Source organism: Trichomycterus rosablanca, chromosome 6, assembly GCF_030014385.1.
Source record: "Trichomycterus rosablanca isolate fTriRos1 chromosome 6, fTriRos1.hap1, whole genome shotgun sequence".
Taxonomy (NCBI): Eukaryota; Metazoa; Chordata; class Actinopteri; order Siluriformes; family Trichomycteridae; genus Trichomycterus; species Trichomycterus rosablanca.
The window spans coordinates 12,357,957-12,377,210 of record NC_085993.1 but is presented as its reverse complement, the minus strand read 5'-3'; the positions used below and the strand labels follow the sequence as shown (position 1 = coordinate 12,377,210).

At 37.8% G+C, this 19,254-nt stretch overlaps 1 protein-coding gene across 1 annotated transcript in view; it reads left to right on the top strand.

The window, feature by feature from the left end:
• Positions 1–18,971, top strand: part of si:ch211-286o17.1 (uncharacterized) — a 39,975-nt gene extending 21,004 nt beyond the window's left edge. Inside the window, exons 3-9 of the mRNA XM_062997152.1 lie at positions 3,759–3,845; positions 3,979–4,124; positions 6,728–6,805; positions 8,923–9,043; positions 13,976–14,028; positions 15,457–15,600; positions 17,501–18,971. Of these exons, the coding sequence (XP_062853222.1) occupies positions 3,759–3,845; positions 3,979–4,124; positions 6,728–6,805; positions 8,923–9,043; positions 13,976–14,028; positions 15,457–15,600; positions 17,501–17,677 (806 nt within the window). The 3' untranslated portion in view covers positions 17,678–18,971. The remainder of the gene's footprint in view (positions 1–3,758; positions 3,846–3,978; positions 4,125–6,727; positions 6,806–8,922; positions 9,044–13,975; positions 14,029–15,456; positions 15,601–17,500) is intronic.
• The last annotated feature ends 283 nt before the right edge of the window (positions 18,972–19,254 follow it).

Below are 19,254 nucleotides of genomic sequence, written 5' to 3'. Positions count from 1 at the left end.
AGAGACCTACATAACACAAGTTTGTGTTTGATTTAGCCTAGTAACAAACAACAAAATAAATTCAAAAACACAGCATATGAAGACCCACCCACCCACACATAGTCCGGTCCCAACCCTGCAGATACCAAGGTGGCCAATTAGTATCTGCTGCAGGCACTGCCAGTTATGCCCACCAGATGGCACCCAGCCAACCAGTGGCAACGGCGAGTTTCAAACCGAGGAGTTCAGAATCTCGATGCTGGTGTGCTAGCGGAATATCCAGCTGCCATCCAGGACCTTTTCGTTGTGAAGTGCTACCCACTGAATGTATTCAGGAATGTAGCAAATATGTCCAGAACAGGGACCTTCTGATATTTCTGATATTATTTTATAGACGTTGGAAAAACTAAATTTTGTGATATTTAATAGTCTTCCTCTATAATTAGAGTAATGGTGAAAATATGAGCACAGACATATCTAGAAGTTTTTCTTAGAAGAATTTTAAACAGTGGAACCTTGCTCAGATGGCTGATTCTCACTATATAAGTTCTTCTAGGAGTCAAATTCTGTTTTAATGAGGGATCAGTGATGCTGTGTTAGTAAAGTAGCTAAAACCCAAGTATACCTTAAACACAAAAAATGGTCTGGAGGGGTGTCATCAGGCTGTGTAGCAGACAAAATCCGCAAAGTTTAGGTGTTTGTATACATGAATGTATGTTGGGGCATGGTTTACGATGGAACTGAAGTGAGGGTTGGATTTGTTTGGTTGAGTTTTAAACAGTTTTTCTTTTTTTTATCTCAGCAGAAAACCATTAGCTTCCACAGAAAACACAGATGTTGCCATTTTAAACTGGAAAATGGTTCCGCAGCTTTTCATTTTAGAGCAGCATCACACTCTAAATGCAACTTTAAAACCATAACATCCAATATTTAAAATAAACTTGCTATTTATTCTTTAAACACTCAATTATCCAGTGTGCAGTCTGAGAATAGCAGTGCTTGAATCTATCATTGATCTTTGAGGAGTATGTTCAGTGTCAGGCTGCTGTCACAGAGCTGCTCCATGGACAGGCTAAAAAGGTCCTTTGTCCCAAGAGCCCTAAGGCTCTACCAGACAGGGCGACAGGCGATAGCAAAAGACAGAGGGTCTTATGTGTAGCCATATGTTAATGTACAAGTATGTGTGTGTACGTATCTGTATGCACATGCATGTGTGTATGTATTTGTATATATACACTGATCAGCCATAACATTAAAACCTCCTTGTTTTTACACTCACTGTCCATTTTATCAGCCCTACTTACCATATAGAAGTACTTTGTAGTTCTACAATTACTGACTGCAGTCCATCTGTTTCTCTCCATGCTTTTTTAATCTGCTTTTATTCTGTTCTTCAATGGTCAGGACCCCCACAGGACCACCACAGAGTAGGTATTATTTGGGTGGTGGATCATTCTCAGCACTGTAGTGACACTGACATGGTGGTGGTGTGTTAGTGTGTGTTGTGCTATCCACTCACTGTCCACTCTATTAGACACTCCTACCCAGTTGGTCCACCTTGTAGATGTAAAGTCAGAGACGATCGCTCATCTATTGCTGCTGTTTGAGTTGGTCATCTGCTAGACCTTCATCAGTGGTCACAGCACGCTGCCCACGGGGCGCTGTTGGCTGGATATTTTTGGTTGGTGGACTATTCTCAGTCCAGCAGTAACTTTGAGGTGTTTAAAAACTTTGGTTAAGCCTCCCACATATTGGGTTCATTTTAAATTCGTGCAGATGCCAACAGTGACAAGGCGACCTGCCCCATCACAGTGAACCATAAAAAACATTGTCTTCAAACTGGATCAAACAGATGTGATTTAGTTTTGTCTCACTACATATTGTAGGAACATCCTTTGTTGCTTGTATATCAGATTTGCCAAGACACTCGAATACATTTTATATTGTTTTCCCAATTCTTATATAGTGCATCTTTTAGCACAGTTGATCAAATGAAAGTGTGTAACCTCACAGCATGAACGTGTTATATTTCTCACAAATCTGAGGGCTGAAGTAAAATAGGGATCATTCAAATTGCACAGACCCCCATGAGGAAGATTGCAAAAGCTACACTTTTGAATGGCAACGTTGCAAAATAATGTTTTAAAGGAAAACCACGTCATGTTAAATGTTTCTACAGAGACTTATAAGATTTATGTCAACTAAATCTTTGTATTTTAGTAATATTTTTTTCACCAGCAGTCCAGGCAGAGCCAATAGAAGTATGGATTATGACTTTGTTAACTAAATACATATAGATATGACAGGTATGATAGGTAGCGGAGTCAAGTGCAGTTTTATTGACTCACAAGATTAGTCAAAAACAAACAGGGTCGGTACAGGGTAATCAAGCCAAAATCCAAAACAAACAAAACCAAAACAGAAAACCAAACGAAAAACCATGAAACAGAAAGCAAGGGAGTTTTTCACTTCAAATACCAAAGTTGAAAAACAAGAAAACTGGTCGTTTTTAGTTTCAAAAACCAAAATTGAAAAACGGGGAATCGGGGCGTTATTTGTTTCAAAAATCAAATAACAAACAAGCAGAAATTGAAAAACGGGTCATATTATAATTTTCCGAAATCAACATTTTTTATCAGTTGCACCAGAAAGAAACACACAAGCGCGTGCATGCACTGACGTGCATATTATTTGCTTAATATAGAGAGTATAAATCAAGCACAAGTGTTGAGAAGACGGAGCAAAAAGTAATAATAACGTTACGCCGCGTCCCCTGTTCTGACTTTTTTGTCTGCCATAGTTTTTTCCCTGCCCTTGTAATTCAGACAAGAACTGTCCTAAATAAAAGGGCTATTCTAAGAAAAAGAATGCTGTTTACTAACATCTAAAGTAAAACAACATTTAAAGTAATATTTTTTTTACCGTATAGAACTCAATTCTGTAATACAGGCATAACTAATTGTACATGTCACTGTGTAACTATTACAACATTTAATGCATTTTAATCAGCGTTCTTCTTCATGCACTTTTAAGAAACAGCTTTAACAAAAAATTTACCAAATTACTTTTTGAAATATATTTCATTGTTGTTTGCTTCTTGTTTACTGCAGAGTTAGTTCGTGCAATCTTATTCATTTTTGGATGTTTATTGGCCGAGAACAAGAAATACTATAATACAAGAGAAATAAATGAATGACGTCTCGTACGTCAGGCAATTATCCAGTATAAAACTGACCACGGCGGAGTACAGTGTCCAGTACGCTTCCCCATAATGTTTGTTTTTTTGCAAATAGAGCAAATATATGCACACAAAACACAAACACAAAAGGGGACACAAAAGTGCTTGTTTTACACTCGTTTTTCATTTTCTGCTTGTTTGTTACTTAATTTTTTATCTTAAAACGAAAAATTAATAACATCCTGTTTTCTTGTTTTTTAACTTTGGGATTTGAAGTGAAAAACGAATGACCAAAGGTACACGGACCCAAGGGTCATAACCAGAAAAGCCAGAGAAACAAGAGAACGCTCAGAAATGCACACATAGCAAATACAAGACTTCGCAGAGAGCCAAACAAATGCCAGGGTTTTTATAGAGTCCAAGATGGACGCTGATTAGGATCAGGTGAGCCACCAGTCAGCTAGAACTCAGGTGAGGGTGCCCTCTGCTGGCGAGGAGGGGAACCAGCAGCCTCAGATGTGACTATGACACTTTATAAGTTGTAAATGGTTTTTAAAACATTTTAATGCCACTTACAATATTTTTAATTTCTTGATTTCAGGAGTGACCTGCCAAAATCAAACCATAAATAAAGCAGCACCTGTTCGTGGAGATAACGTCCTTCCCACCCCAGCTATAAAAATCTCAGGTACCATATTACATCTTACATTTTTTAACTTACTCTCAGTAAATAGCCTTATATAAACTATTAATGGGCCAAAATCAGCAACAAGAAGTTGAGCAGAAAATCTAAATATGAACACAATTATCTTCTCTTACAGAGACACACAAGCCTCAGCACCAGATTGATGCAGGTTTTCCTAGTCTGACCAACTCGCCACCAGTGTTGGATCGGAACCAGGTGACATTCTATGGCGACCGACCCGGCTCACCTGCCTTACAGAGTGACGCTTCCAGGCAGCAAACAGTAAGAAGCTATACACAATTGTTTCATCTCTTTTAAGCACATCTTTTTTATTGCTTATGAAAAGCAATCAGAACTTAATGAAGGAAGTATTTTATTCCTGTTTTATTGTTTTGTTTTTCTTTCTCTTTTCTTCTTCTTACAGATTATTTAATTTGTTTTACAACAGAATAAAATTAAATGGAATAAGCAATCCATCTGGCAAAATTGAACATACGTAAAATAATGGATTTTTTAATCAGATTTGGAGGCAGTGCATTCATTTATTTGTAATTTTATTTTGAATAAACTACAATAATTAATATTTTTTTATTGTTTAACCTGAATACCCATAAAAACCCACACAGACAAGAAGCAAAACATGCCAAACTTTTCACAGATAACCTGAGGAGGGAATTGAACCCATGTCTTTCAATCAATTTTGCTGTACAGTTCCTACTCTGACAGCTTAATTTTTTATGTTATATCTTTGAGTCTGATAAAATAAAAATAAAAAGTTTGTGTTCTTCTACTGTATTATTTAAATTTGATGATTGTTATGAAAATTGTAGAAAAATAAGAAACTTTGGTCATAAATTCATGACACAGCGGTAAAATACACTAGCACACCAGAGCTGGGGTTTCGAATACATCATATAGAATCTCAAAGATTGGCTGTTGTTCAGAAGTGGGATGAGCCGGACCAGAGTTTCTCATAACTGTTGCAATTATGACCTCTGCTGGATGATTGATGGCATCTGCGCAGAGTTAGGGAATAATGCTGATCAGGGTGTTTCTCTACGTGCACAAAGCTGATCTACATATGAACTCGCCTAGTGCAGGTGAAAAGAGGCAGTCGGTACTGCTTACTTGTCGGAGTGTGTCAGGTGCAAAGCTTCTCATTCAGCAGTGGAGGGTTGTATCAGTAGAGGTGAAGCATACACTGTAAAAAGGACACTGTGAAATGTACAGTAACTTGCTGGCAGCAATTAGCCAGTAAGTTGCTGTAATAAATTTTACAGTACGCATACTGCAAATTTAATTACAGTAACTATAAAATACTGTAATATTTATTACAGTAATAATCACAGTACTGTAGCTCTTTTTACAGTAATTTCACATTACTGTAACCTATTACAGCAGTAATCACTTTACTGTAATTGTTCTCACAGTCTTTTAATTACAGCAAATATCAGACTACTTTAAAGGCATTACAGCATTTAACACTAAAATAATATTCGAAAAATAACTATACATTGTAAAAATTAAGACACTGCATTTGTAACAAAAAATCATTTATTGAATTTCAACATTTTAAAAATACATAGATAATTAAATAAATTAATTCATATTTTTATAAACACAGCTGTTCTGAACAAAAACTAAAATGTGCAAGTGCTTTGTTTTACATTTGCTGGAATCCACATCTTGGGCTGAAGTTTTCTTCCCTGGACTGTAAAGATAAAACAAGGAATTACTGTTACTGCTATAGAAATGTATATACAAGACTGGAGACTATGACAATTTAGTTAATTCCTAACCTCCCATTAAAGATATCACATTAATAAACACATTCTACTATTAAAAATGTGCTGTTTAAAATTCTTACCTGTTTTGGGGCTCTGTTTTGCTTTAGTCCACTTCAGTAGGCTACTTAGACATGCCTCACGGTAACTAGAAATAAACGAGTGACGAGTTTCACCACATAAAACATGGAGCTACAGCACAGCCACATATACACACGAACGTTACGAACAGTGTTGTTACTCCTACGTACATTCAACTTATGCCGTTATCAACTAAATATCACCAGATAACAAAATACCATGTACAAATAGCTTATTTTGGTAATGTTATGAACGCTGGCTCTCTATCACTTTTGGCTAGACCATTAGCTAGTTGTTTATCAACTGGCCGATTAGTTCTATGTTTAGCGAGCTAGCTCGCTCTCTGTCTTAATAGCGTTTTAAAAGAGTAGGTGACTATTATCAAGTAATTCTAATTTCTGTACCTGTTACTGATGATTTAAAGACGTCTTTCTGTCTGAGTGATAAAAAAACTAATATTTGTGTTAGATATAATGCAAACTGTACTATTATCAAAGACGGATTATTGTTTAAACTGACAGAAAAAGAAAAATCCCGCTTAAACTTACCGTATTGTGATTCACAGGAGAAATATGCTTACTGTAGAATTCACCCACCACTGAATCTTGACCATGATCCTTTGCAGATCTACAGTAAAATGCTGTGTACAGGTTCTACAGTAAGAATTTTAACATTCTACAGTAGTAATACTGTAAAAACTACAGAAATTTGTTACAGTGTAACGTAACCAGGGTAATTGGATATGACTAGATTAGGGTAGAAAATTTGGGGAAAACATATAATAACAAATAAATAAATAAAATCACTTTCTTAGGAAGAGAAAATAAATTCATAATTACGCTATTAAAGAAAAACTGACAATTTTAAGTCTTTGATGGGACAGACGACTTAGTATTCACTGTTATATGTTACATTACACCAGCTGCTGTCTGTCTGTGACTACATGTCTGTCTGATAAATGTTGTAAATGTATTTAAAAATATTTTTAAACTATATAACTTAAATGTTTTTTGTTCACAGAGGATTACCTGTGTGGACCACGCTACAGTGAGGGACAGTGAAGCCATAAAATTGAAGCTAAAACAGGTTTCCAGCTGTGTAAGCTACACTCAGATTCATCACCAAACCCAATATCTACTGTATCTCTAATGAATCTCTCTGTACAGTGGTACCTTTAACTCAGCATCCCCTAAACTCTAAATCTTTGAAACTCACCACCGTTCGTTGAGAAATTTGTACCCTTAAACTCAACGTTTCCCTTAAACTCAACGTGTTTAGTTTGTTTCTAAAAAAAATTATTTATTTAATTTCAAATTAACAATGAACAGTCGCTTTGTTCAGCGCTCGGCTTGAGCGGTGCGGTAAAACATCATCAAAGTGTGAATATGAGTCGAATCTGCAATTGTCTGGAATAACCATCAAATTCACTTTGAAAGCGTCCACATGTATCTGTGTTTAGCTGGATTTTCCTCACTGTTTCACTTTTAAACTTGTGTTACAGCTCAGGATTCTGAGAAATTGTAAGAATCAACTTTTTATTTCAGTGTTTTTATATTATATTTGTGTTTTCAGTGTATAAGAGTTAAAAACACTTCCAATATTTTACATAAGCCTAAAATAGGGCAGTTGTAGCCTACCGTTAAGGTGCTGGACTAGCAATCGAAAGGTCGCTGGTTCAAGCCCAACCACTGCCAGGTTGCCACTGTTGGGCCCTTGAGCAAGGCCCTTAACCCTAAATTGCTTGGACTGTATACTGTCACTGTACTGTAAGTCGCTTTGTTTAAAAGCGGCCGCTAAATGCTGGAAATGTAAATGTAAAATGTAAATATATGCAGTTCCACGAGACCATGGAACGCATTAACTTATGAAAAAAATACCTTGAAACTCGACGCCTTTTAAACTCAATGCCAGTCCCAGAAGAAGGTACCACTGTATATGTATACATTGAGGACAGGGTTTCATGCAGCTAATTTAAGGAACATCTTTCCACATCTCTCTGTCTCATCCAGTACTGATTAAAATATTCTCTGCTTACAGGTTTCATACAAATGCATCCAATTTTTTTTTTTTGCCAGTTAAAACTTTCAGTTCAATTTAATTTTGTGTTTGTATGATTTGTGTAAATTCTATTTATTTAAAATATCCTCCAGGCCATCCAAGAAGGATGGGCCCTGCTGAGTCTGGTTCCTCTCAAGGTTTCTTCCTGTAATTTTAAGGGAGTTTTTCTTTGCCACTGTCACCCTCAGCTTGCTCAACAGGGGTTTTTGGTCTGTTGGTCCTGGATTCTGTAAAGTTGCTTTGAGACAATGTCCATTGTAAAAAGCGCTATATAAATAAATTTGACTTGACTTGGCTTAGTCTGTCTTGTAGGTTATCAAAATAAATCTCAAAATGACAGTAAGATTTTATTTATCAGTGCTTTGTTTTATGAAATAATCCTAAACAAACTGTTTATACAGTACAACAAAAAAAAAATGTCACATATCCCAGCTTATTTGGAAGCTGGGGTCAGAGCGCAGAATCAGCCATTGTACAGCGCCCCTGGAGCAGAGAGGGTTAGGGGCCTTGCTCAAGGGCCTAACAGTGGCTGCATGGCAAAGCTGTACAATGGCTATTTCAAACTCTCAACCTTTCAGTTGATAGCCCAAAGCTCGACCCACTAGGCTACCACCGTATATATATATATATAAAGAGAAAGAGAGATATTTTCTCAACCCACTTGAACACTTTGGGATAAATTAAACTTAGATTGAGCCAAAATTGACTGGACACAAACTCCCAAGACACTCCAAAGTCTTGGATAAATCCTTCCCAGAAAATAAATGATATTAACGTTACAAACAAAGAAAAAGCAATTTAATAAAAATGGCCATTGTTTTGAAATTGGATGTCCAACAAGCTTATGGTCAGATGTTCCAATACTTTTGTTCATATAGTGTACCAAATTCTAAGAAATTAAAAAAATGATACAGACAGACAGATCATACTTGTATATCAAAAAAATCTGGTGTTGTACACTTTTATACATTTACATCAAGTAATACTCTACCATGAGCAGGACTTTTACAGTGCATTCATTTCCATCCATGTTAGTGAGACATAAAAAAGAGACTAAGAGAACAAATATGAATGTGTGAGTGTTTCAAATGATTTTTATGTAACCAAAAGTGAATGAACGGTAGTGTTAGAGACTGTCTCTGCTTTTTGTCTAATAGCAGGAGAGCAGAACAAAGATTTCTAGTGTTCTCCAGCTTTTGTGTGGTAATACCAGCAAGCTTAAGATCCATCAACAACACAACACTGATGAGATGATCCTGTCTGGAGAATGCATAGAAGGTCTGAGTTCTGATTACCTACTTATACATTTAATAAATCTGCTAAACAAATTTTACTAATGATCAGTTTTTAAATATCAATAACATGACGAAGTGTTGGCTAATGGCTGACTCTGGGTAAGATTTAGGTCAACTTAATCATCATAGTGTAGGCGCATGGGCGGCACAGCAGCCTCAAATGCAAGCCTGCCCTACTTTGAGTCTTAGCAGTGGCAAAAGCATGGTCATAAAATATTTTATGTGTGATTTATCCATACTGCACACTATAGGTATAATGTGTCTAAATACTAAGGAGACCGTTGGTAGTGATGTATTTTGACCTCCTACTTATATTATTATGCAGTTTGAAGGAAAAACCAGATAAAAAAAAACTACAGTCCCCTCCAAAATCATTAGCACTCCTGAAAAACACAAAGCAAGCTATCAAAACATGTGTTGCTTATCCTTTTCATCTGTTATCAGCAAAGAGCTTCCTTTCATCATTTTTTTAAACCTAGACTTTCTCCTTAATTTCTTCTACTGTTAATAAAATTAAGCTTTGTGTTTGTATTTAAATGGAAAAAAGAATGATTGGCTGTACCTGTGAATGCTAACATGGATTTTAGCATTTAGTTAGCTGCTATCAAAGGATGACAAGACAGACATGGAAGCATTCACAGTATAATATTTCTAAATATCCATTTGTTTTTGGCATATTCTGCAGGCATATATTTGTGAATTAGCATATATTTACAAAAATCAGTAAGATTGATAATGCCCTTTAAATGCTGTTTAGTTTTGCTGTTTTAAACTAAATTAGGATGACCGTACGTCCTCTTTTTCCTGGACATGTCATCTTTCTTAGACCTAAAAATGTGTCTGGCTGGGATTTAAAAAATCACAAAAAATGTCTGCGATTCGGCTTTGGTAGTCTGCACACGCTATTCACCAATTACATGAAATTACAGTAGACCCTTGGCTTACGAACCGTTTACCATCCGAACATTTTGGGTTACGACCGTCTCGCTCTCTCTTTATATATATATATATATATATATATATATATATATATATATATATATATATATATATATATACAACCCCTGGCAAAAATTATGGAATCACCACTCTTGGAAGATGTTCTTTCAATTGTTTAATTTTGTAAAAAAAAAAAAAATCACAGACATGCTACAAAACTATCATTTTTCAAAATGTCAACCTTCTGGCATTAAGAAACAATAAAAAAAATAAACAAATATAATAGTTGTGGTCAGTCACAATTGCTTTTTTTAGATCAAGTAGAGGAAAAAAATATGGAATCACTCAAATCTGAGGGAAAAATTATGGAATCACTCTGTAATTTGCAGTTTAAAAACAAAACATCTGCAGCAGATTAGATTTGCTAATTATTCTTCAGTTTAAAAAGAGTGCTTACACCTCGGAGAGCTGTTGCACAAAGCAGATTGTCATGAATCATGGTTCCAACACAAGATATGTCAGTTGAAACAAATGAGAGGATTATAAAACTCCTTCAAGAAGATAAATCATTGTGGAATGTCGCAAAAGATGTTGGTTGTTCCCAGTAAGCTGTGTTTAAAATCTGGACCAAGTACAAACAAAATGGGAAGGTTGTAAAAGGGAAGCATACTGGTAGACCAAGTAAGACATCAAAGCATCAAGATAGAAAACTTAAAGCAATATGTCTTGACAACAGAAAATGCACAACAAAACAAATGAGAAACAAGTGGCCGGAAAGTGGAGTCAATGTCTGTGACTGAACTGTAAGAAATCACCTAAAAGAAATGGGATTTACATACAGAAAAGCCAAACAAAAGCCATCATTAACACCTAAAAAGAAAAGAACAAGGTTAAAGTAGGCTAAAGAAAAGCAATCGTGGACTGTGGGTGACTGGATAAAAGTGATCTTCAGTGATGAATCGCGAATCTGCATTGGGCAAGGTGATGATGCTGGAACTTTTGTTTGGTGTCTGTCCAATGAAATTTATGAAGATAACTGCCTAAAGAAAACATGTTAATTTCCACAGTTGTTGATGATATGGGCCTGCATGTCAGGTAAAGGCACAGGGGAGATGGTCTTCAATAAATGCCAAAGTCCACATTAAAATTTTGGACGCTTTTCTTATTCCATCAGTTGGAAGGATGTTTGGTGATGATGACTTCATTTTTCAAGATGATAATGCATCTTGCCATAGGGCAAAGGACGTGAAAACTTTCCTTCAAGAAAACATATAATGTCAATGGCATGGCCTGCAAATACAGTGCCTTGCAAAAGTATTCAGCCCCCTTGAACTTTTCAACCTTTTGCCACATTTCAGACTTTAAACATAAAGATATGAAATTGTAATTTTTTGTGAAGAATCAACAACAAGCGGGACACAATCGGGAAGTGGAACGAAATTTATTGGATATTTTAAACTTTTTTTAGAAATAAAAAACTGAAAAGTGGGGCGTGCAATATTATTCAGCCCCCTTGCGTTAATACTTTGTAGCGCCACCTTTTGCTGCGATTACAGCTGCAAGTCGCTTGGGGTATGTCTCTATTAGTTTTGCACATCGAGATACTGAAATTTTTGCCCATTCTTCCTTGCAAAACAGTTCGAGCTCAGTGAGGTTGGATGGAGAGCGTTTGTGAACAGCAGTTTTCAGCTCTTTCCACAGATTCTCGATGGGATTCAGGTCTGGACTTTGACTTGGCCATTTTAACACCTGGATACGTTTATTTGTGAACCATTCCATTGTAGATTTTGCTTTATGTTTTGGATCATTGTCTTGTTGGAAGATAAATCACCGTCCCAGTCTCAGGTCTTTTGCAGACTGCAACAGGTTTTCTTCCAGAATGGTCCTGTATTTGGCTCCATCCATCTTCCCATCAATTTTAACCATCTTCCCTGTCCCTGCTGAAGAAAAGCAGGCCCAAACCATGATGCTGCCACCACCATGTTTGACAGTGGGGATGGTGTGTTCAGGGTGATGAGCTGTGTTGCTTTTATGCCAAACATAAGGTTTTGCGTTGTGGCCAAAAAGTTCGATTTTGGTTTCATCTGACCAGAGCACCTTCTTCCACATGCTTGGTGTGTCTCCCAGGTGACTTTTTATAGATATCTTTGAGAAATGGCTTTCTTCTTGCCACTCTTCCATAAAGGCCAGATTTGTGCAGTGTACGACTGATTGTTGTCCTATGGACAGATTCTCCCACCTCAGCTGTAGATCTCTGCAGTTCATTCAGAGTGATCATGGGCCTCTTGGCTGCATCTCTGATCAGTCTCCTTTTTGTTTGAGCTGAAAGTTTAGAGGGACGGCCAGGTCTTGGTAGATTTGCAGTGGTCTGATACTCCCTTCATTTCAATATGATCGCTTGCACAGTGCTCCTTGAGATGTTTAAAGCTTGGGAAATCTTTTTGTATCCAAAATCGGCTTTAAACTTCTCCACAACAGTATCTCGGACCTGCCTGGTGTGTTTCTTGGTCTTCATGATGCTCTCTGCGCTTTAAACAGAACTCTGAGACTATCACAGAGCAGGTGCATTTATACGGAGACTTGATTACACACAGGTGGATTCTATTTATCACCATCAGTCATTTAGGTCAACATTGGATCATTCAGAGATCCTCACTGAACTTCTGGAGTGAGTTTGCTGCACTGAAAGTAAAAAGGCTGAATAATATTGCACGCCCCACTTTTCAGGTTTTTATTTCTAAAAAAAGTTTAAAATATCCAATAAATTTCGTTCCACTTCACAATTGTGTCGCACTTGTTATTGATTCTTCACAAAAAATTAAAATTTCATATCTTTATGTTTAAAGCCTGAAATGTGGCAAAAAGTTGAAAAGTTCAAGGGGGCTGAATACTTTTGCAAGGCACTGTAGTCCGGATCTCAATCCATTTGAAAATCTCTGGTGGAAATTGAAGAAAATGGTCAATGACAAGGTTCCAACCTGCAAAGCTGATCTGGCAACAGCAAGAGACAGTTGAAGGCAGATTGATGAAGAATACTGTTTGTCATTAGTTAACTCCATGCCTCAGAGAGTTTAAACCATTATAAAAGCCAGAGGTGGTGCAACAAAGTAATAATGGTGCAGTGTTTTCTAATGATTCCATAATTTTTTCCTCAGATTTGAGTGATTCCATATTTTTTTTCCTCTACTTGATCTAAAAAAAAGCAATTGTGACTGACCACAACTATTATATTTGTTTCTTTTTTTATTGTTTCTTAATGCCAGAGGGTTGACAGTTTGAGAAATGATAGTTTTGTGGCATGTCTGTGATTTATTTTTTTTCTACAAAATTAAACAATTGAAAGAACATCTTCCAAGAGTGGTGATTCCATAATTTTTGCCAGGGGTTGTATATATGTAGTGAGCGAACATTCGGACAGCGGACGTAGTTTTTCCGGTATTTTCTTTATATTTTGTTAAAATACAGTCAACATTGGATAAGTTCGTCGTAAAAACCTAGTAACCTAGTGAGCCTGAAGCAGGTCCCAGTGGTGCGCACACTCGGCCACGGAGAGAAACAACTCCAGACATGATTCCTGATGTTCTTTTGGAAGGGGGCTTCCCTTCTAAACAAGGTCTGGCACGGATTAATTATATTTACATTATTTCTTATGGGTAAAAAAGGTTTAACTTACGAACATTTTGACTTAAGAACAGCCCTTTGGAACCAATTAAATTCGTAAGTCAAGGGTCTACTGTACTTTGTCAATCCTAATAATCCCCCCCCCCTTCCCGAACCAAACCTTCCACCCAGTGCAGGTGTCCACAAGTGTCCTTTTTTTAAAAACCAAAATATGGTGACCCTAACTAAATACATATTAAAGACAGCTTACTTTATTTAGATGTCACAACTGTCCCAACCGTTTTAAATTGATAGTAGTTTCAATACGGTTACTGTATTTTTATCTGTAAATATTCCTTTTGTACTTATTTTTCAGCCGATCCCAAAACAATGACAGAAATGCTCAATAATGACAACATCAAAGATAAGGTACAGTCATCACACAAACATATTCTGTCTGAAAACAGAGCATGGCATAAAGTGTAGCTTAAGACAATCTATTCATACTACAGACATGTAGTAGTTAAACTCACATTTGAATTTAGAATATTTCTTTGTGTAAGTGCTAGAATTGGTTGGAAGTACTGAATTCCAATTCGTCAAACTTACACACCTTTCTGATTCCACTGCCATCCCACATTTCAACATTATACTTTCTTTAAGCAGCAGTGAAGCAAAGCTGTAAGTCATTATATGTGAAATAACAGAGCTGATTGTGATAAACAGTGACTGCCAAGCACAGAAACAGCAGAGACAGCACAAGCATCTGCAGCGAGCTCAGCTTAGTCAGCATGGACACCTCATTCCAACATAGTTCCATCAGAGGAAATCATCTTCCTCAGGGATAAGATGCAGTCAGTGGCAGAGAGACGTGAACACAACAGCATTTTCTCAGCTAGGAAGGAAAGTTCTAGTTGGGTTGTAGACATTCTCCTGCTGCCCTCAGTCCCTGCACAGTGAAAGTTTATCAATAAAATAGCAGCAACATCCTGCCAACAATATGATAGCATGTTACTGTAACTAATACCACTGTCAACCAAAATCAATCAGTGTTTTTAACATGCAGTACACTAATATGTACCATAATAAATTACAGCAGTGGTTCTCAACCTTTCATTCTGTTAGACCCCCTTTGTGTTAAAAAAATTGGAACCCCCGTATTCTTACGCTTTTAGCAAGGATGGCAAAATATGTTATGATCTGCATTTAAAACTGAATCAGAGGGTCTGTTCGAAAACCTAGTGCCTACACAGGCAGCTGCCTATAGGTAGAGAGGATTCTAATAAATCAGACTTATAAGTCAGGATATTCGAACTCACTACTTAGACAGCGATTCCATCAGTTTTCGCTTACTAAGCTAACACAGTTAGCCTTGTGCCATTCAAACCAATGGGATGGGGTGGCACAATGCGCTAGCATGTTAACTAACATCTCCCTCCGTGTACCGAAAACAGTTACATTCGCTGACAAGCCCGAACTTGCAAATAAAAACACTTTAAGAAAAGTTTTGTGAGAAAAGTTGTGCCGCCCTGAATGCAGGGATTGCCTTTACCGCTAAGGCAGCATCGGATGCTCCCTAGTTATTCTGTCAAAATACCGTTCAGATTTAAGGTGCCTTCGTAGACAGCATTTTAAGGTATCAAAGAATTCGAACAGCCTACTTCTCGGGAGCGCGTGTAGGATGACGTAAAATGCATCTATGTATAGAGCTCACTAGGTTTTCGAACACACCCAGAATCTTTCGTAGTCATCATTCGTTAACCTTTGCACTTTTGTGCAAAGATGCTGTTTAGAATACAGTATTCATGCTCTAAAAATAAAATAATTTACTCTGAATGTCTCTGTGTACGTGCATAGATCGGGGTTGAAGAGGCCGCGTTGGTGAATAACTCTCGGACTGTCCTGATCTCAGTACTAGTAGCTGGACTGCTACTAGCTGCTTTGCTCATCACTGGATACATCCTGAAAACCAAACGCAATCAAGCCAAAGATGTTCACCTGGTCAGTCCCTCAACGTAACACACTTAGCATCACACAGAGTAGAAATGGTCTGTGTTTGTTTCAACCAGTGGCAATTTCTCTAAGACTGCAAGGGAAGCTCAGCTTCCCCTAAAATGTCCAAAATTAAATGGTCAAATATGTACAGTTGTGTTAACATTTCATTGACTACAAGAACACGTATATCTCGAAGACAAGTTCGTTCAGAATCAGCTAATTATCACAAATCGACTCGATTTTCTTAACTTAACTCATACATTCCCGTAGCGTCAATGCATTTGCCTGCAGAAGCTGAGCGTCTCTTCACTTCTATGGGACTGCGTTGAGGTTTTTTTTTTTTATGCTCCGAAACTCGCCGGTCATTGGATAAATGCCTCGATTTTGTCCCGCCCCCGGACGCTGAGCGTCTCTGGGGGTGAATGGAGCTGTGGGCGGGTGTGGACGCTGAGCTTCTGCAAGATGATTGGAGGATCAGTGGAAAGGCTGAATCCCGTTTTGATTGACAGCTAGTTTGAGCGCTACACCGTCACTTCTCAAACTCAAACTCAAAAGAAGCTTTACTGGCATGACAAATAGGGACATTCGTATTGCCAAAGCAATACACTTCATTAGTCACTTAATCACTGGGAGCTTCAGTCCCATCGCGGATTTTGCGAGTGAAGTCGAAAGACAAACTGCAACCCATTTCAGGCCATTTTCTTGTAAAAGGAACAGAGGGCAGAATTTATGTGTAAATAAATTGACAAATTTTATGATGTAAGCCAACAATGAGCTTCCCCTCTTTGAAAGACCAGCAGCCGCCACTTGTTTCAACATATATTTTACTTTATAGTAAATTCTTTACCCATATTTCATATTTCTTTGCCCATATTTCATCAGGTACTTGTAAGCGTTGCACTGCAGGCAAGCCAACAGGCAACATTACTAAATGTGTTTAGTAAACATGGTTACACAAGCAGTCAGACTATGATTTCTTTCAGGTGGGCATGATACTGTCTATACAGACAGCATCATGCCCACCTCTCATGCCATTAAAGCTAGCAGAAGCATGGACCTACAGATGACTGACAGTGCCATTGATTTAATCTTCAATTCAAGTGCAGTCTTTGCACCTTATTAAGTGTTAATTCAGTGCAGCTGGTCAGGGACCTTCATATACGTATTTCCTGTCTTTTGTTTTTTGCACACACTGAGCTGGAGCACCAGAGCTGGTGGTCTGTTTCTGAGAACTCAGCCGGGTGTTTAGTATTCCCTTTTTTAACTTTTGAATATCGCTGTCAGAAAAAACCTACCCTGAATGCGACTCCGTCTCCAGTGGGCTTGTGGCAGCATCCCTTTTATCCAGCTGGCACCAGAGGTCCATTCTGTATGTAGAAACCAGGTGATGGGTGGCAGAGTAATTGTTTTTGAGCCACTGGCATTTTTTTTAGCTTGTTTTTTTTTTAAGAGCTCGAGTTGTCACTCACTGGTGGAATAGCTAGCACTAGTGGCAATATGGCTCCTCTGTGGTTCCTGATGTTTCCTGGATGTAGTTATGGTCATGCCTCTTCAAGGAAAGATCATGAGGAGTGTGGTGATCTCTGACAAATACGTTCACCTACCTGTTTTATTCTGTCTCTAATTCGTGCTGCAGCTTATGGTTTGCTTTATGTTCAGGGGAATAGTCATGCTGGGCCAAGAAAGGTCCGTCCGTAAACTGCTGCTGCAAAGTTGGAAGCATATCATTTCCATTATATAATGAATTTATTACACCTAGTAGCAATTATTGTGGCTGATATTTATAAATGAATTCAATAATTGGAAGGGAGCACCCTAATAATCTTGTTCATACAGTGTATGTATAGCTTATGGTTTGCTTTATTTTTGTTTTTAGTTCTAACCAGTGTATCTCCTGTCCATTTAGGCTGAAGAGATGTACCAGGTGGATGAACTGAACCAGGGGAACACTTTACTGTCTGTAGCCCCACTGCCTCCTCAAGAAGCTCTAGAAAAGCCCACCAGTAATGGCGATTCTGTAGATCCGCCCCCCACCAATGGTCATTCTGCTCCCCAAACACAAGTGGATTCTGGTGAGATGTAAACACTTGGCCCAATGAAACAGGGAAACCAGCCATCAGTGAAGGTCACAACTATGATAATTAAATAGCTAAACTATATTAGAAATGAAGGAAGCTAATAATATAGCCTTAACTTGTACTGTGAAGACACAGACCACGGGTTCAACCAGTCTCCGAGCCTAAATGCTTAAAATGCTGCAATAGTTAAAACATTTTAACAATAATATTTACTTGAGTTTTTTTTTAACTGTGCCTTTTCCAGCCTTCCTGCAACCCCATTTTCGAAAAACTTGGGACATTGTGTACAATGCAGTAAAAATCTTGATTTAACTGACAAAAGTAGAAAGAAAAAAAATTCTGTATATTCACTGACTTGGGTATAAAAGAAATTATGATTGGGTATAAAAGAAGGATCCACCAGCCGCTCAGGTGGCGCAGCGGTAAAGTACGCTAGCTCACCAGAGTTGGGGTCTCGAATACATCGTATCGAATCTCAGCTCTGCCTTTCCGACTAGGCTGGGTGGCTGTATGAACAAGGATTGGCTGTTGTTCAGGGTTAGAGAGGTAAGAAAGTCGGATCATAGGTCCTCATAACTGGTGCGACTGCGGCCCCTGCTGGCTGACTGATGGCGCCTGCACAGGGCTGAGGAATAATGCTGATGGGGGTGTGGCCCTCCATACACAGTGCCCGTCAAGTGTACGAACTCGACTCGTGCAGGTGAAAAATGCACTATCTGTACTGACTGTGTGTACCGGAGGGGGCGTCCTCAGTCAGCGGTGAAGGGTCGAATCAGTATAGAGGACGCATTCAGGGTAATTGGACACGACTAGACTGAGGGATAAAATTTTGGGGAAAAAATATAAATAAAAAAAAAAAAGAAGAAGGATCCACCAAAGGTGTACACATCCTTAATTAACTAAAACTACTTGAAAGTCTATTCAACTAACCATACTTTTACTTAGCATAGAGAGCATAAGTAGAAGGTAGTAAGCAGTCTGTGATTTGGCATGTGGTAGGAGGTTATTATGGGTTTTGCCAGATTTAATCTACGGCCAATGCAGAGAGAATATGAGGTGCTGTATGCTTTAAGTACATTATTTGTACTTTATTAGTTCAAAGTTATTTACCTACTTAGTGGAGTAGCGTTCAGGCCAATCTCTCATGACGTCAAAAAACCCAAAACCTGAGACTCAGCAACCTAATTATGCATTACACCAACCTTAATATACACATTTACATAAATGCCTCTATTTTTTTACTCTATAAGTTCTTTATTTCATTGATCATTATTTGATGAGTAATGTGTCACACTATTATTTTGGGGAGGATAACTGCTTTTACTTTTATCTTTTTAAAGCTATTTCTGCTCGATTTTTTTCTTTTGCCTAACAAGCTATTTTTAATACTATGGAGAAAAAAGAAATTATGCTATTCCTAGTAAAAATTCAGTTGTTTTGTCAGTTTTTGAAATGAATATCCAAACCCTCAGTCTCTCACTGAATGCATCTGCCAGCTGGCATGAATGAGATGGTGGGAAAAGGATCAGTCAATTTACTTCTGTTATTTACATATGCTAGCTCCTTCTATCCATCTGTTAGT